Genomic DNA, 16,437 nt, shown 5'->3' with positions numbered 1-16,437 from the left:
CCTTCTAGGTTGATATAGAGCCCCTGTTTGAGCTTCCTTAGCCATACAGCAAATTCCCGTTGGCTGTTTATTTTACATGTGGCAATGTAAGTTTCCATGTTACTCTTTCCATACATCTCACCTTTTTGTCCCCTCTCCCCATGTCTGTAAGTCTATTCTCTATGTCTGTTTCTCTATTGCTGCCATGTAAGTAAATTCTTCAGTACCATTTTTCTAGATTCTGTATTTGTGCATTAGAATATGATATTTATCTTTCTCTTTCTGACTTCACTCTGTATAATAGGTTCTAGGTTCATCCACCTCAGGACTGACTCAAATGCATTCCTTTTTATGGCTGAGTAATATTCCATTGTGTATATGTACCACCACTTCTTTATCCATTCATCTGTCAATGGACATCTGTGTTGCTTGCATGTTCTAGCTATTGTAAATAGTGCTTTAATGAACAGTGGGATACATGGGACTTTTTCAGTTTTGGTTTTCCTCAGGGTATAAGCCTAGGAGTAGGATTGCTGGGTCATATGGTGGTTTTATTCCTAGTTTTTTTTAAGGAATCTCCATACCGTCTTCCATAGTGTCTATATTAATTTCCATTCCCACCAGTAGTGCAAGAGCGTTCCCTTTTCTCCACACCCTCTCCAGCATTTATTGTTTGTAGACTCTTTGATGATGACCATTCTGACTGGTGTGAGGTGATATCTCATTGTAGTTTAGAGTTGCATTTCTTTAATAATGAACGATGTTGAGCTTCTTTTCATGTGTTTCTCAGCCATCTGTATGTCTTTTTGACGAATGTCTGTTTAGGTCTTTTTCCCACTTTTTGATTGGGTTGTTTGTTTTTCTGGTATTGAGTTGTATGAGCTGCTTGTATATTTTGGAAATTAATCCTTTGTCAGTTGTTTCATTTGCTATTATTTTCTCCCATTCTGAGGGTTGTCTTTTCACCTTGCTTATAGTTGGAGATCCAACCAGTCCATTCTAAAGGAGATCAGTCCTGGGTGTTCTTTGGAAGGAATGATGCTAAAGCTGAAACTCCAGTACTTTGGCCACCTCATGCGAAGAGTTGACTCATTGGAAAAGACTTTGATGCTGGAAGGGATTGGGGGCAGGAGGAAAAGGGGGCGACAGAGGATGAGATGGCTGGATGGCATCACCGACTCAATGGATGTGGGTTTGGGTGAACTCCGGGAGTTGGTGATGGACAGGGAGGCCTGGCGTGCTGCAATTCATGGGGTCGCAAAGAGTCGGACACGACTGAGCGACTGAACTGAACTGAACTTATAGTTTCCTATGCTGTGCAAAAGCTTTTCAGTTTAATCAGGTCCCACTTGTTTACTTTTGTTTTTATTTCCGTTACTCTTGAGAGATGGGTCATAGAGGACCTAGCTTTGATTTATGTCATCAGGTGTTCTGCCTATGTTTTCCTCTAAGAGTTTTATAGTTTCTGGTCTTACATTTAGGTCTTTAATAGAGTTTATCTCTGTGTATGGTGTTACGAAGTGTTCTAATTTCATTCTTTTACATGTAGTTGTCCAGTTTTTCCAACACCATTTATTGAAGAGGCTGTCTTTGCCCCATTGTATTTTCTTGCCTCCTTTGTCAAAAATAAGGTGAAAAATAAGATATCCATAGGTGCATGGGTTTATTTCTGGGCTTTCTATCTTGTTCCATTGGTCTATATTTCTGATTTTGTGCCAGTACCATACTGTCTTGATGACTGTAGCTTTGTGGTATAATCTGAAGTCAGGAAGGTTGATTCTTCAGCTCCATTCTTCTTTCTCAAGACAGCGTTGGCTATTAGGGGTCTTTTGTGTTTCCATGTGAATTGTGAAATTTTTTGTTCTAGATCTATGAAAAATGTCATTGGTAATTTGATAGGGATCACATTGAATCTGTAGACTCTGTTTGGTAATATAGTCATTTTCACAATATTGATTCTTCCTACCCAGGAACATGGAATATCTCTCTATCTGTTAATGTCATCTTTGATTTCTTTTTAGTGTCTTATAATGTTCTGTGTACAGTTCTTTTGTCTCCGTAGGTAAGTTTATTCCTAGATATTTAATTCTTTTTGTTGCAATGGTGAACAACCATTGATTGATTCCTTAATTTCTCCTTCTGATTTTTCATTGTTAGTATATAGAAATACAAGTGCTTTCCGTGTATTGATTTTGTATCCTGCAACTTTGCTAAATTCACTGATTAGCTATAGTAATTTACTAATACTATCTTTAGGGTTTTCTATGTACAGTATCATGTCTTCTGCAAACAGAGCTTTACTTCTTTTCTGATCTGGTTTCCTTTTATTTCTTTTTCTTCTCTGATTGCTGTAGCTAGGACTTCCAGAACTATGTTGAATAATGGTGAGGAAAGTGGACACCCTTGTCTTGTTCCTGATCTTAGGGGGAATGCTTTCAGTTTTCATCACTGAGAATAATGTTTGCCATAGGCTTATCGTATATGGCCTTTACGATGTTGAGGTAGGTTCCTTCTGTGTCCGTTTTTTGAAGAGTTTTAATCATAAATGGGTGCTGAATTTTGTCAAAGGTTTTTTGTGCATCTATTGAGATGATCATATGGTTTTTAATCTTTCAATTTGTTAATATGTTGTATCACATTGAGTTGCATATATTGAAGAATCCTTGCACCCCTGGAATAAACCCAACTTGGTCATGGTGTAGGAGCTTTTTAATATGTTGTTGAATTCTGTTTGCTAAAATTTTGTTGAGGATTTTTGCATCTATGTTCATCAGTGATATTAGCCCATAGTTTTCTTTTTTTGTGTTGTCTTTGTCTGGTTTTGGTATCAAGGTGATGGTGGCTTCATAAAATAAGTTTGGAAGTATTCCTCCTCCTGCAATTTTTTGAAAGAGTTTTAGAAGGATAGGCATTAGCTCTTCTCTAAATGTTTGATAAAAGTCTCCTGTGAAGCCATCTGTTCCTGGGCTTTTGTTTTTGGGGAGAATTTTGATCACAGCTTCAATTTCAGTGCTTGTAATTGGGTTGTTCATAATTTCTATTTCTTCCTAGTTCAGTCTTGGAAGATTGAACTTTTCTAAGAATCTGTCCATTTCTTCCAGGTTATCCATTTTATTGCCATATAGTTGTTCATAATAGTTTCTTATCCTTTGTATTTCTGCATTGTCTGTCGTAACCTCTCCTTTTTCATTTCCAGTTTTGTTGATTTGATTCTTCTCTTTTTCTTGATGAGTCTGGCCAAAGGTTTGTCAATTTTGTTTATCTTCTCAAAGAACCAGCTTTTAGTTTTATTCATCTTTACTATTATTTCTTTTTCATTTATTTCTGCTTAGGTCTTTATGATTTCTTTCCTTCTACTAATTTTTTATTGTTGTTGTTCTTTTTCCAGTTGTTTTAGGTGTAAAGTTAGGTTGTCTGTTCGATGTTTTTCTTGTTTCTTGAGGTAGGATTGTATTGCTCTAAACTTCCCTCTTAGAACTGCTTTTGCTGCATCCTGTAGATTTTGAGTTGTCGTGTTTTTATTGTCATTTGTTTCTAGAAATTTTTTTATTTCCCTTTTGATTTCTTCAGTAACCAGTTGGTTATTTAAAAACATATTGTTTAATCTCCATGTGTTTGTGTTTTTTACAATTTTTTCCTTGTAATTGATATCTAGTCTCATAGCATTGTGGTCAGAGAAGATGCTTGATATGATTTCAATTTTCTTAAATTTACTGAGGTTTGTTTTATGACCCCAGATGTGATCTATCCTGGAATATGTTCCATGAGCATTTGAGAAGAAGGTGTATTCAGCATTTGGATGGAATGTCCTGAAGATATCAATGAGGTCCATCTCATCTAATGTATCACTTAAGACTTGTGTTTCCTTATTAATTTTCTGTTTTGATGATCTGTCCATTGGTGTGTGTGGGGTGTTAAAGTCTCCTACTATTATTGTGTTACTGTCAATTTCTCCTTTTGTGTCTGTTCCTGTTTGTCTTATGTATTGAGGTGCTCCTATGTAGGTTGCATAGATATTTGTAATTGTTATGTCTTCCTCTTGGATTGATCTCTTGATCATTGTGTAGTGTCTTTCTTATCTCTTGTAATCTTGTTTATTTTAAGGTCTATTTTGTCTGATATGAGGATTGCTACTCCAGCTTTCTTTTGCTTCCTATTTGCATGGAATATATTTTTCCATCCTCTCACTTTCAGTCTATGTGTGTCTTTAGGTCTGAAGTGGGTTTCTTGTAGACAGCATATATATGGGTCTTGTTTTTGTATCCATTCAGCCAGTCTGTGTCTTTTGGTTGGAGCATTTAATCCATTTACATTTAAAGTAATTATTGATATATATGTTCCTTTTGCTATTTTCTTAATTCTTTGGGGTTGGTTTTGTAGATCTTTTTCTTTCTCTTGTATTTCTTGACTATATAAGTCCCTTTAACGTTTGTTGTAAAGGTGGTTTGGTGGTGCTGAATTCTCTTAATTTTTGCTTGTCTGAAAAAAGCTTTTTATTTCTCCATCAATTTTGAATGAGATCCTTGCCAGGTACAGTAATCTTGGTTGTAGATTTTTCCCTTTCAGTACTTTAAATATGTCCTGCCATTCCCTTCTGACCTGCAGAGTTTCTGCTGAAAGATCAGCTGTTAAATGTATGGGGTTTCCCTTGTATGTTACTTGTTGCTTCTCCCTTGCTGCTTTTAAGATTCTTTCTTTGTATTTAGTCTTTGTTAGTTTGATTATTATGTGTCTCGGTGTGTTTCTCCTTGGGTTTATCCTGTATGGGACTCTTTGTGCCTCTTGGACTTGATTGACTATTTCCTTTTCCATGTTGGGGAAATTTTCAACTATAATCTCTCCAAAAATTTTCTCATACCCTTTCTTCTTCTCTTCCTCTGGGACACCCATAATTCCCAGGTTGGTGCGTTATATTATCCCAGACATCTCTGAGACTATCCTCAGTTCTTTTCACTTTATTCTGCTCTTCAAAAGTTACTTCCACCATTTTATCTTCCAGCTCACTGATTCGTTCTTCTGCTTCAGATTTCTGCTATTGATTCCTTCCAGAGTATTTTTAATTTCAGTAATTGTGTTCTTTGTCTCTGTATGTTTATTCTTTAATTCTTCTAGGTCTTTGTTAATTGATATTTGCATTTTCTCTGTTTTGTTTTCAAGGTTTTTTTTATCATCTTTACTATCATTATTCTGAATTCTTATTCAGGTAGTTTGCCTATTTCCTCTTCACTTATTTGGACTTGTGTTTTTAGTTTGTTCCTTCATTTGTGTAGTATTTCTCTGCCTTTTCATTTTTCTTTTTTAAACTCACTGTGCTTAAGATCTCCTTTTCCCAGGATTCATGGTTGAATTCTTTCTTCCTTTTGGTTTCTGTCCTCCTGAGGTTGGTCTGGTGGTTTGTCTAAGCTTCCTATAGGGTGAGATTTGTGCTGAGTTTTTTGTTGTTGTTTTTTTGTTTGTTTTTCCTCCTATGGGCAAGGTTGAGTGAGGTGATAATCCTGTCTGCTGATGGTTGGGTTTGTATTTCGTTTTGTTTGTTGTTTAGATGAGATGTCCCGCACAGGGTGCTACTGGTGGTTGGGTGATGCTGGGTCTTGTATTTAAGTGGTTTCCTTTGTGCGATTTCTCACTGTTTGATCCTCCCTAGGGTTAGTCCTGGTAGTCTAGGGTCTTGGAGTCAGTGCTCCCACTCCAAAGGCTCCAGGCTTGATCTCTGCCTCAGGAGGAGCCCCCGCTGCCCTCTGCTCCCATGGCCGGGGCGGGGGCTCCCGCAGTCCTTCCCTGCTGCTGACCTGTTCTCCACGGCTCTTCGGCTGTTTCTTTGGGACCCCTCCTGGGCTCCGGGCCTCACCTCATTCCCGGGGTTGCTGAGCTTCCTTTCCAGCATCACACTGGAAACGTTAGATGTTCAGCTCACTCCCTGTTTCCCATTTCCTGACATTGTTTCTGGTCTTTCTTATTTCTAGTCGTGTCCTCCTGACCCTGCACTTGCTACTTTTCCTGTGATGCATAACTGTCTTTATTATCATTATCTAGCCCTGGAGGCCTTATTCTTGGAGGTAGATTTGGGCTCAGTGGTCTTGAAGAGTTGGACACGACTGAGTGACTTCACTTTCACTTTTCACTTTCATGCATTGGAGAAGGAAATGGCAACCCACTCCAGTGTTCTTGCCTGGAAAATCCCAGGGACGGGGGAGCCTGGAGGGCTGCCGTCTATGGGGTCACACAGAGTTGGACACGACTGAAGTGACTTAGCAGCAGCAGCAGTACATGAGGAACTTTCTGAAAACTAAAATTATAAACAACAGAATTAGTGACTTTTTAACTCATAGATAATATTTAAAGAGCTGCTTAAAAATATTTTTATTTTTATTTTGGAGATTAACATATAAGGTAAATTATTTGAATCTTGAGAGGCCTTTAATCCAGAGAGCCTATGAATTTTTGAACATAAATGTGTAGTAATTTAAATATGCATATTTCAATAAAGTAATTCAACAAATTGTTATGTAATCTGATATCAAAATAGGTTAGGTTTATTTGTACTAAGATTTGAATTTTGCTTATGAAAAAAGTTTAAAACAAATTTAAAATAATGTCTAATTCTCTTTGCATTCTCAGCATGTTTGTAAAGCCCTTCAAGAGTTTTACACAGTTAACTGTTCAGCTGAAGATGTTCTCAACTTGGATTCTAGCACCGAGGAAAAATTTAGCCGCCATTTAATATTTCAACTCCATGATGTGGCATTTAAAGATAATATTCATGTTGGTAAGTGAACTGTTTTTTTTAAGTTGCAGTTATATTGAAAACATATTTTCCTTTCTTCTTAACGTTTTGTATTTGTCACATTTTTAATGGTCATTAATTAACCCGTCCTAAAAAAATCAATCATGATTTTTCATGTTTTCAGTATTTGCCTCTAGTTCTAGACTTCCTTCTGTGCCCGACACAGTTTAGATGGATTCACGTACTCAGGATATCTTTGGCAGTGGTGCCTCTTGCTTTGGATACTGGGATGGTCATGCGTGCCACGGGCCTGGTTTTTATTCCAAGAAGAGTCGTTTCAGAAGTTTTCTGGGTAATGCAGGAGAGACCCAATTCAGGTCTTACCTGCGATGCCTCAGATTGGGATTTCTGACCTTTGCTTTAGCATTGTAGCATTGCTTTATCCTTTAATACATAAGGGCTGGGCTTGGGTTCCAGGCCACACTCATGAAGCCTTGTTTGTTGTTCCAGGTCAAATATTAGGGTGGGGAGAAGTCTAGATGTGTAACCCTGAAAGTATAACCAGAGGATTAATTCCAGGACTGGACATTTAGGGGTACAGGCCCAGATATAAGTGAAATCAGTGCACAGGAGAACAAATAGGCAGAAAGGGAACACTGAAAACCAAGGTCTGAATAAAGGTCAAACTCCTGAGTGTATGTCTTAGCAGAGGTAGGGCAAGCAGGTGACTGACTGAAGTTCAGGTAACAGGTAATCCATTCAGAACAACTATCTGACAATTTCAAGGGTACCAAGGGCAAAGGCATGAACATAGCTATAAATGGACTGGCATATAAAGGTCAAGGTCTAATTGCTAGAGTAGGGTAACACTAGGTCAAGTGGCCTAGTGTGCTGTGTACCAAAGACTCATTATCTTCCCATTTTGTTTGCTTAGTTGGATATTTCTTCTCTCTTTAGTCCCTAGTTGTTCAGTTGATCAGTCATGTCTGATTCTTTGAGATCATATGGACTCCAGCACACCAGGCTTCCCTGTCCCCTACTACCTCCTGGAGCTTGCTCAAACTCATATTCATTGAGCCAATGAGGCCATCCAACCATCTCATCCTCTGTTGCCCCCTTCTCCTCCTGCCTTCAATCTTTCCCGGCATCAGGGTTTTTTCCAATGAGTTTGCTCTTCACATCAGGTGGCCAAAACATTGGAGCTTCAGTATCAGTCCTTCCAGTGAATATTCAGGGTTGATTTCCTTTAGGACAGACTAGTTTGATTTTGTCCAAGGAACTCTTAAGAGTCTTTTCCAGCATCACAGTTTGAAAGCATCAGTTCTTTGGCACTCAGCCTTCTTTATGGTCCAACTCTCACATCTGTATATGACTACTGGAAAAACCATAGCTTTGACTGTATGGACCTTTGTCACCAAAGTGATGTCTCTGCTTTTTAATACGCTGTCTAGATGTGTCAGAGCTTTTCTTCCAAGGTGTCAGAGCTTTTGTTCCGAGGAGCAAGCGTTTCTTAATTTCATGGCTGCAATCACCGTTTGCAGTGATTTTGGAGCCTAAGAAATAAAGTCTGTCACTGTTTCCACTTTTTCCTTTTCTATTTGCCATGAAGTGATGGGACTGGATGCCATGGTCTTAGTTTTCTGAATGCTGAGTTTTAAGCCAGCTTTTTCACTCTCTTTCACTTTCATCAAGAGGCTCATTAGTTCCTCTTTGCTTTCTGCCATTAGAGTGGTGTCATCTGCATATCTGAGGTTATTGATATTTCTCCTGGCAATCATGATTCTAGCTTGAGCTTCATCTAGTCCGGCATTTTGCGTAATGTACTCTGCATGTAGTTTAAATAAGCAGGGTGGCAGCATACAGCCTTGATATACTCCTTTTCCAGTTTTGAACCAGTTCATTGTTCCATGCCTGGTTCTAACGGTTGCTTCTTTTCCTGCATACGCATTTCTCAAGAGGCAGGTAAGGTGGTCTGGCATTCCCATCTCTTTAAGAATTTTCCACAGTTTGCTGTGATCCACACAGTCAAAGGCTTTGGCACAGTCAGTGAAGCAAAAATAGATATTTTGCGGGAATTCCCTTGCTTTTTCTATGATCCAGTGGATGTTGGCAGTTTGTTCTCTGGTTCCTCTGCCTTTTCTAAATCCAGCTTGTACGTCTGGAAGTTCTCAGCTCACATACTGTTGAAGCCTAGCTTGAAGGATTTAGAGCATTACCTTGCATGTGAAATGAGTGCAATTGTGCGGTAGTTTGAACATTCTTTGACATTGCCCTTCTTTGGGATTGGAATGAAAACTGACCTTTTCCAGTCCTGTGGCCACTGCTGAATTTTCCAAATTTGCTGGCATATTGAGTGAAGCACTTTCATAGCATTATCTTTTAGGGTTTGAAATATCTCAGCTGGAATTCCATCACCTCCACTAGCTTTGTTTGTAGTGATGCTTCCTAAGGCCCACTTGACTTCACATTCCAGGATGTCTGGCTCTGTCAGTGGTCACACCATTGTGGTTATCTGGGTCGTGAAGACCTTTTTGTACAGTTCTTCTGTGTATTCTTGCCACCTCTTCTTAATATCTTCTGCTTCTGTTAGGTCCATATCATTTCTGTCCTTAGCCCATCTTTGCATGAAATGTTCCCTTGGTATCTCTGATTTTCTTTAAGAGATCTCTAGTCTTCCCATTCTGTTGTTTTCATCTTTTATCACTGAGGAAGGCTTTCTTATCTCCTCTTGCTATTCTTTGGAACTCTGCATTCAGATGCTTATATCTTTCCTTTTCTCTGTTGCCTTTCACTTCTCTTCTTTTCTCAGCTATTTGTAAGGCCTCCTCAGATAATCATTTTGCCTTTTTGCATTTCTTTTTCTTTGGGATGGTTTTGGTCACCACCTCCTATACAGTGTTACGAACCTCCATCCATAGTTCATTAGGCACTCTATCAGATCTAGTCCCTTAAATCTATTTCTCACTTCCACTGTATAGTCATCAGGGATTTGATTTAGGTCATACCTGAATGGTCTAGTGGTTTTCCCCACTTTCTTCAATTTAAGTCTGAATTTGGCAATAAGGAGTTCATGATCGGAGCCACAGTCAGCTCCCAGGCTTGTTTTTGCTGACTGAATAGAGCCTCTCCATCTTCACCTGCTAAGAATATCTAATCAATCTGATTTCAGTTAAGAACATCTGGTGATGTCCATGTGTAGAGTCATCTCTTGTGTTGTTGGAAGAGGGTGTGTGCTATGAGCAGTGTGTTCTTTAGGCAAAACTGTTAGACTTTGCCCTGCTTCAGTTTGTACTCTAGATTCAATACTTATTAATATCCAAGCTTTCATCCCTTGGATGTTAGTAATTATCCAATCTGAGCTTATCCTTCTCATTCTGTCTATAACCTTCATGATCATCCACTATCATGGCTTCAGTTCCCATTTGTGTGTTGATGACTCTCAAATCTTTATCTGCAGGCAAGATCGGTCTCACATTAGACATCCCCACACACACTTGAAACGCGGCATGTCTTTAGCCACACTCCTCATCTTTTCCTCCAGACTTGCTCCTTCTCCTGGGGCACGTGTATCTGAGTGCTGTGAGCGTCCACCCAGTTACCTGAGTAGAAGTACTCTCACTCACCCACCCTACTCAGACAGCGAGAAGGATCTGATCATACCACTGTGTGCCTCGAACTGCTCCAGGATCATTCCTTGCCTTCAGGGAAAGGCGCAGAGGTTCTGGTTCGCAAGGTGAGGCCCAAGGGCGCCGGCCTCGTCTCTAACCGCTTGGCTCTTCTTAGTCCGCCCTTCACTTAGCTCCCACCAGGCCACGCTCTTCCTAGTGCTTTGCGCTGTTTTCGCCTCACTCTGGCCAGTTCGCTTGGTCTGTTGAGATTCCGTGTAGGCACTGTCATCTGAGAAGCCGTGTCTGTTACCTCTCAAACCCGAAGACGTTGGTTTGTGTGGCATCTGGGTTGCAGGGCGCACCCAGTACCTGTTCCGTCAAAGCAGCCACCGCCTTTCAGGGTAATTTCTTGTTTTTGTTTTGTTTTCTCTGTTCTAGTTAATGTTTCCTTAGGGCATGGATTGATTCTTACTCACTATTGTATTTCCAGATCTTATCAGGTAATAATGTCTTCATCAGTAACATTAATAAGATAACAATCATAAATACAAGTAGTGATGTAACATTTGCCGAATGAATGACTGCACGTTAGGTGGGCTCTGCTGTCGGTGTGGACACGGAGCCCTCAGCAGGACATTTCTTTGGTTCCTACTTACTCCTCACAGTCTGCTCTGTGACTCCTAGCCCCAAGGCTAAAGATTGAGATTTGTTGCTGGGGAAGAAGGGGAGAAGGGAACTTGGACAGATAAATAATCAGTCTCTGCTACAGCGATTTTCTCAAGGCAGCTGACAGTCAAGCTGGGCTTGAAATCAAATTCTATCATACAGACTAAAATAAGAAAGGCTTTACTGTCAGAGCAACATAAGCAAAAGTACAGACACGAGTTTGTGACTAATTTGGGGAGCAGTGGGAATCTAGAGTGGCGAGAGTGAGAGACACAGTCCCAGGTGATTAAGTGGGGTGCCATCTGAGGCTTTGATCCCCTTGCATTATGAGCGGCCAGAACCAGAGGTGCAGAGACTATGAAATTACCCCAGCTCTCCACTTTGGTTCCTCTCTCTCGGTGTATCTCTTGGTGACATTTCTGTTCCCTGTTGTCAGCCTTTTGGAAAGAGGAATTAGGCTAGGTGTAAGAGCACAGACTGTGAGCAGGATGTACAGATTTGGTCTGCTTGAAGCACTCTGCTGCCAGCCTGCCACAGAAGCTGACATTCTGTGATTGATATGTTCTTTTGGGTTATTCCCAGCCAGCAGTCCCTGTGTGAATGAGGAGGGGAGGGAGACACGGCCGGGGAAGGGCAGCAGAGGGCAGAGCTGTTTGTGGAGCCCGTGTTGGCATTAAGGTGGCCCCTCCATGGTCCCAGCCTGGCCTGGTTGGCTCCGTGCCACAGGTCAGAGGCCTCCCGACCTGCTCAGCACGGCCTTCACAGCCAGGCTGCAGCCACGCCTTCTGGAGTGTCAAGTGATACCCAGGAAAATGGACTTTATCAATGTATTGCTTTACTGTCTTTTGATATATCATGATTACAGCTGGTTCAGTAACCACGCATTCTTTGTGTCAAGTAGCTGTAATTTTTTGTACATTTCCAGGAAAATTGACTCTTATCAATTTTTTGCTTTATTGTCCTCTGATATATCATGATTTTTTTTTTTTTTTTTACTCAGTATATGTTTCCCTCATCCCGGAGATAATCTTGTCTGATATGATTGCAAGCATCAAATGCTTTTGCTTTCATTTTGATGCTTAGTGTTATACAAGGTAGTGAATTGTTCCTTTGATTAAGAAAGTAATTGAGTCTAATTTGGAGGAAGAATTTTGAACTTAGAGCATGTGTATCTTGTGATTAAAGGGTTCAAGCTGTCCGGTAAATAAGTAACAAACCCAGACTGTACTAGCTTTAAAGACTAAAATTTAGTTTTTCTTGTAGTGGTGCATTTGTCCACTGTTGTTACGCAGGAAACAGCCTAACCAAATTATTTACTTGACTTTTGTGGTATAAACAATATATGCAAGTTTAAAGAGGCTCCGGATTGTCATACCATCTTTTCTAGGTACAGATATCACTACTGATACTAAGAGCCCTTAGAATAAATCTTGACATACAATAAATGTATTTACTTGCTTTAGTTCTGGATTTTAGTTATTGGGCCACAACCCAGCTCGTGGCCGCATAGAAGAAGGGAGGAAGAGCGTGACCCTTAAACTGACGGCTGTGAATGTCGGGTTCTTGGGGATGTCAGGGCAGCTAAAGGAGACAGAAGCAAGTCCTGAGAAATTTGCTGACATCCTGACTTCAGGAGAGTATGGCAGAGCTTGGGAGAGCACTGTTCACACATATAAGCCTTGCTTTATTTTATTAATAAATAAAATTCTTCAGTCACTGATTTGACTGTAAACTCTATGCAGTTTGTATTCATCCGAGTGCGTTTTTGGTGACAGAGCATTAGACCCAGGCGCACACTAGCAACAGTGACGGATCTCACGTTCACCTTCCCTTCCGAGATGTGATCCTAAGCTACACAAGCTCCCTTGCGAAAGGGAGTTTAAAAAGTTACAGATTACGCGAGAGGAAGGACGCACAGGAGACTTGTGTTACAATTTGTAATAACTACTCAGCCTTAAAACCAGCAATCCCACTGCTGGGCATACACACTGAGGAAACCAGAAGGGAAAGAGACACGTGTACCCCAATGTTCATCGCAGCACTGTTTATAATAGCCAGGACATGGAAGCAACCTAGATGTCCATCAGCAGATGAATGGATAAGAAAGCGGTGGTACATATACACAATGGAGTATTACTCAGCCATTAAAAAGAATACATTTGAATCAGTTCTAATGAGGTGGATGAAACTGGAGCCTATTATACAGAGTGAAGTAAGCCAGAAGGAAAAACACCAATACAGTATACTAACGCATATATATGGAATTTAGAAAGATGGTAACAATAACCCTGTGTACAAGACAGCAAAAGAGACACTGATGTATAGAACAGTCTTATGGACTCTGTGGGAGAGGGAGAGGGTGGGAAGATTTGGGAGAATGGCATTGAAACATATAAAATATCATGTATGAAACGAGATGCCAGTCCAGGTTCGATGCACGATACTGGATGCTTGGGGCTAGTGCACTGGGACGACCCAGAGGGATGGTATGGGGAGGGAGGAGGGTTCAGGATGGGGAACACATGTATACCTGTGGCGGATTCATTTTGATATTTTGCAAAACTAATACAATTATGTAAAGTTTAAAAATAAAAACAAAAAAAACCAGAAATCAAACGTAGAAGCCCTGCTGCGTAAAATTGCCACGTGTGGCTCTGTGCCTTGATCTTGGTATGGTTTGCAGAAAAGAATTTGAGTAACCTTTTTATTTTTCCTTTAGGTAATTTTGTGCGAAAAATCTTGCAGCCTGCTTTTCACTTAATTGCCAGTGAAGATGAGGATATGACCCCAGAGACGACGGCCCGTGAATTTACCCATTTTTCTGAAACACCAAGTGAACAAGGAACTTGCTTTGGTAAAATGTCCACAGATATCGACGTAGGAGAGAGCTGGACATCGAATTCAGAGAAACTGGGGAGGCTGGGGTCGGCTCAGCAAAGCAGTCCTGATCTTTCGTTTTTAATAGTGAAGAATGACATGGGAGAAAAGCGTCTTTTTGTGGATCTGGGTACGTGGAATTGACCGCGTTCTGTTAGACAGATCTGTCTGCTGCTGTGAGGCACCGCTCCGTGCCCACTTGTCACTCGCCTAGGATTCTCACCCCCAGCACTGCCCCTCGGTGAGAGCGGGGTCACGAGCGGAGTGGGATCGTGAGCTCAGGTGCTGGACTCTCGGAGGTTTCTGGGCTGAGATCTCAGAGAGGGCCTGGAGGACCCACAGACAGGCTGGCTGGGGCTCGGGAGGAGGGTGATGGTGGCCGGCTCCTGCTCTGAAGTGCTCACAGGGGTGCAGTTGGGTCAGCAGTCTCCAGCACTGCTGACAGGTTTAATTAGATGAAATAACCTATGAAAAACAGATACAGTGTAATAATGACATGCTCCGTGGGCAGAGAAGGCTGGCTTGTTCTGCACTGAGGAACTTTGCAGGGGCTGCCTCGTCAGCTTCCTGCTGCGATCGCACCAGGCTTCTTCAGCTGTGCTCTCTTCTGCCCTGCCCCTTTCTTCTTGCTGAATCCGAGGGTTTATGTATGAAACACTGGCGCGAGACCTCAGCCTCGTTAGGTAGCACTCAGGCCAATCAGCACCCCTGATTCAGCTGAGCTTCCATTTGGCAACCTAAACCCGACTTGGTATTGAGCTCTAGCTTGTGCTTTGAAAAGCTGTTAAGAGCAGCATTTTTCCATTGATGGTTAGAGCAATTCAGAGAGCTTCAGTGTCTACAGCTTGAAGAAAAGTGAGTTTAAACCATAAGCAAGGTTACCAGGCCAGCCAGGCTGAGAGTGTTCCTGTTGTATGGCCTGTCTTCCCAGCACCCCTGAAGACCAGCTATAAGAATTTAGAAGTATAATAGCCGTACCTCATTTTATTACACGTTGCAGATACTGCATTTTTTTTTTACAAAATGATTTTTACGAGTGAATTAATATCACAATTTTTCCAACAGCATTTGTTCACTTTGTGTCTTTGCTTCATGTTTGGTAATTCTTGCAATATTTTAGACTTTTTCATTGTTATTATATTTGTTTTGATGACCTATGATTACTGGTCTTTGATGTTAACTGCTATGACTTGAAGGCTCAGATGATAGTTAGCAGTTTTTAGTAATAAAGTCTTTCATAATTAAGGTATTTACATTTTTGAAGACAATACTGTTTGCACCTTGAATGAACTGCAATGTAATGTAAACATAACTTTAATATGCACTGGGAAGTGAAAAATTCCGTGTGACTGTTCTGGTATCTGCTTTATGGTGGTGTTCTGGAACTGATCCCACTGTAGCTCAGAAGTATGCTTGTGGTTTTCAGTGCACAGGTCTTTCGCTTCCTTGGTTAGATTTATTCTTAGATATTTTATTCTTTTTGATGCAATTGTAAATGGGATTGTTTTCTTAATTTCTCTTTTGACATTTGTTATTAGTGTATAGAAACATCACAGATTTCTATACATTGATTTTATTTTCTGCAGCTTTATTGTATTCATTTATTCTAACAGATTTTTGCTGGAGTCTTTAGAGTTTTCAGAAAGACGGTCCCCGACTTACTGATGGCTTCACTTAGGTTTTTTCTCCACTTCCTGATTTCACAATGAGGTAAAAGTGGTATATTCAGTGGGAACCATACTTTGAATTTTGAGTTTTGACCTTTTCCTGGCCTGGCGATGTGTGGTGTGTATCACGCTCGTGTGATGCTGGGCGGCGGCAGCGAGCTGCAGCTCCTCAAGGACGGGAAACTGACGCGCTTACACCCAGTCTATACGCGGACGGCAAGTCTGCTTTTCACTTTCAGTATGCTGTTCAATAAGTTACATGGGATATTCAACACTTCATTACAACATAGGCCTCGTGTTAGATGGCTTTACACAGGGGTAGGCTAATGTAAGTGTTCTGAGCATGTTTAATGTAGGCTAAGCTAAGCTGTGCTGTTTAGCAGGTTATTTAAAGCGAGTGAGGACATTTACCTTCGGCAGTTGGCTGCCTGGAAGTCAGCTGTGTTTGACATTTACTTCTCCAGTACCTGCCCCAGGAGGTTTCCTGAGCAGCTGTCATTAACCCAAACCCAGGCCCTGTGAAATGAGGTCCTTTGAGCACCAGGGATTATGTAGTAGTTACAGAAAATGGAAACAGTGACAGACTTTAATTTTTCTTGGGCTCCAAAATCACTGTGGAAGAAAAGCTATGAAAAACCTAGACAGTGTATTAAAAAGCAGAGATATTACTTTGCTGAAAAGGGCCATATAGTCAAAGCTACAGTTTTTCCAGTGGTCATGTATGGATGTGAGAGTTGGACTGTAAAGCTGAGTGCCAAGAATTGATGCTTCTGGATTGTGGTGTTGGAAGACAATTGAGAGTCCCTTGGACTGCAAGGAGATCCAACCAGTCCATCCTAAAGGAGATCAGTCCTGGGTGTTCATTGGAAGGATTAATGTTGAAGCTGAAACTCCAGTACTGTGGCAGCCTGATGCA

At 40.8% G+C, this 16,437-nt stretch overlaps 1 protein-coding gene across 1 annotated transcript in view; it reads left to right on the top strand.

Moving 5' to 3' along the window:
• The window catches only part of PRIMPOL (primase and DNA directed polymerase), a 50,583-nt gene that overhangs the window by 12,493 nt on the left and 21,653 nt on the right, over window positions 1–16,437 (top strand). Inside the window, 2 exon segments of the mRNA XM_070364073.1 lie at window positions 6,598–6,745; window positions 13,697–13,984. Coding sequence (XP_070220174.1) covers window positions 6,598–6,745; window positions 13,697–13,984 — 436 coding nt within the window.

This window comes from Bos mutus, chromosome 27 (assembly GCF_027580195.1).
Source record: "Bos mutus isolate GX-2022 chromosome 27, NWIPB_WYAK_1.1, whole genome shotgun sequence".
NCBI classification, from domain to species: domain Eukaryota; kingdom Metazoa; phylum Chordata; class Mammalia; order Artiodactyla; family Bovidae; genus Bos; species Bos mutus.
Note: the sequence above shows the minus strand (reverse complement) of the source record. Positions and strands in the feature narration are given on the sequence as shown.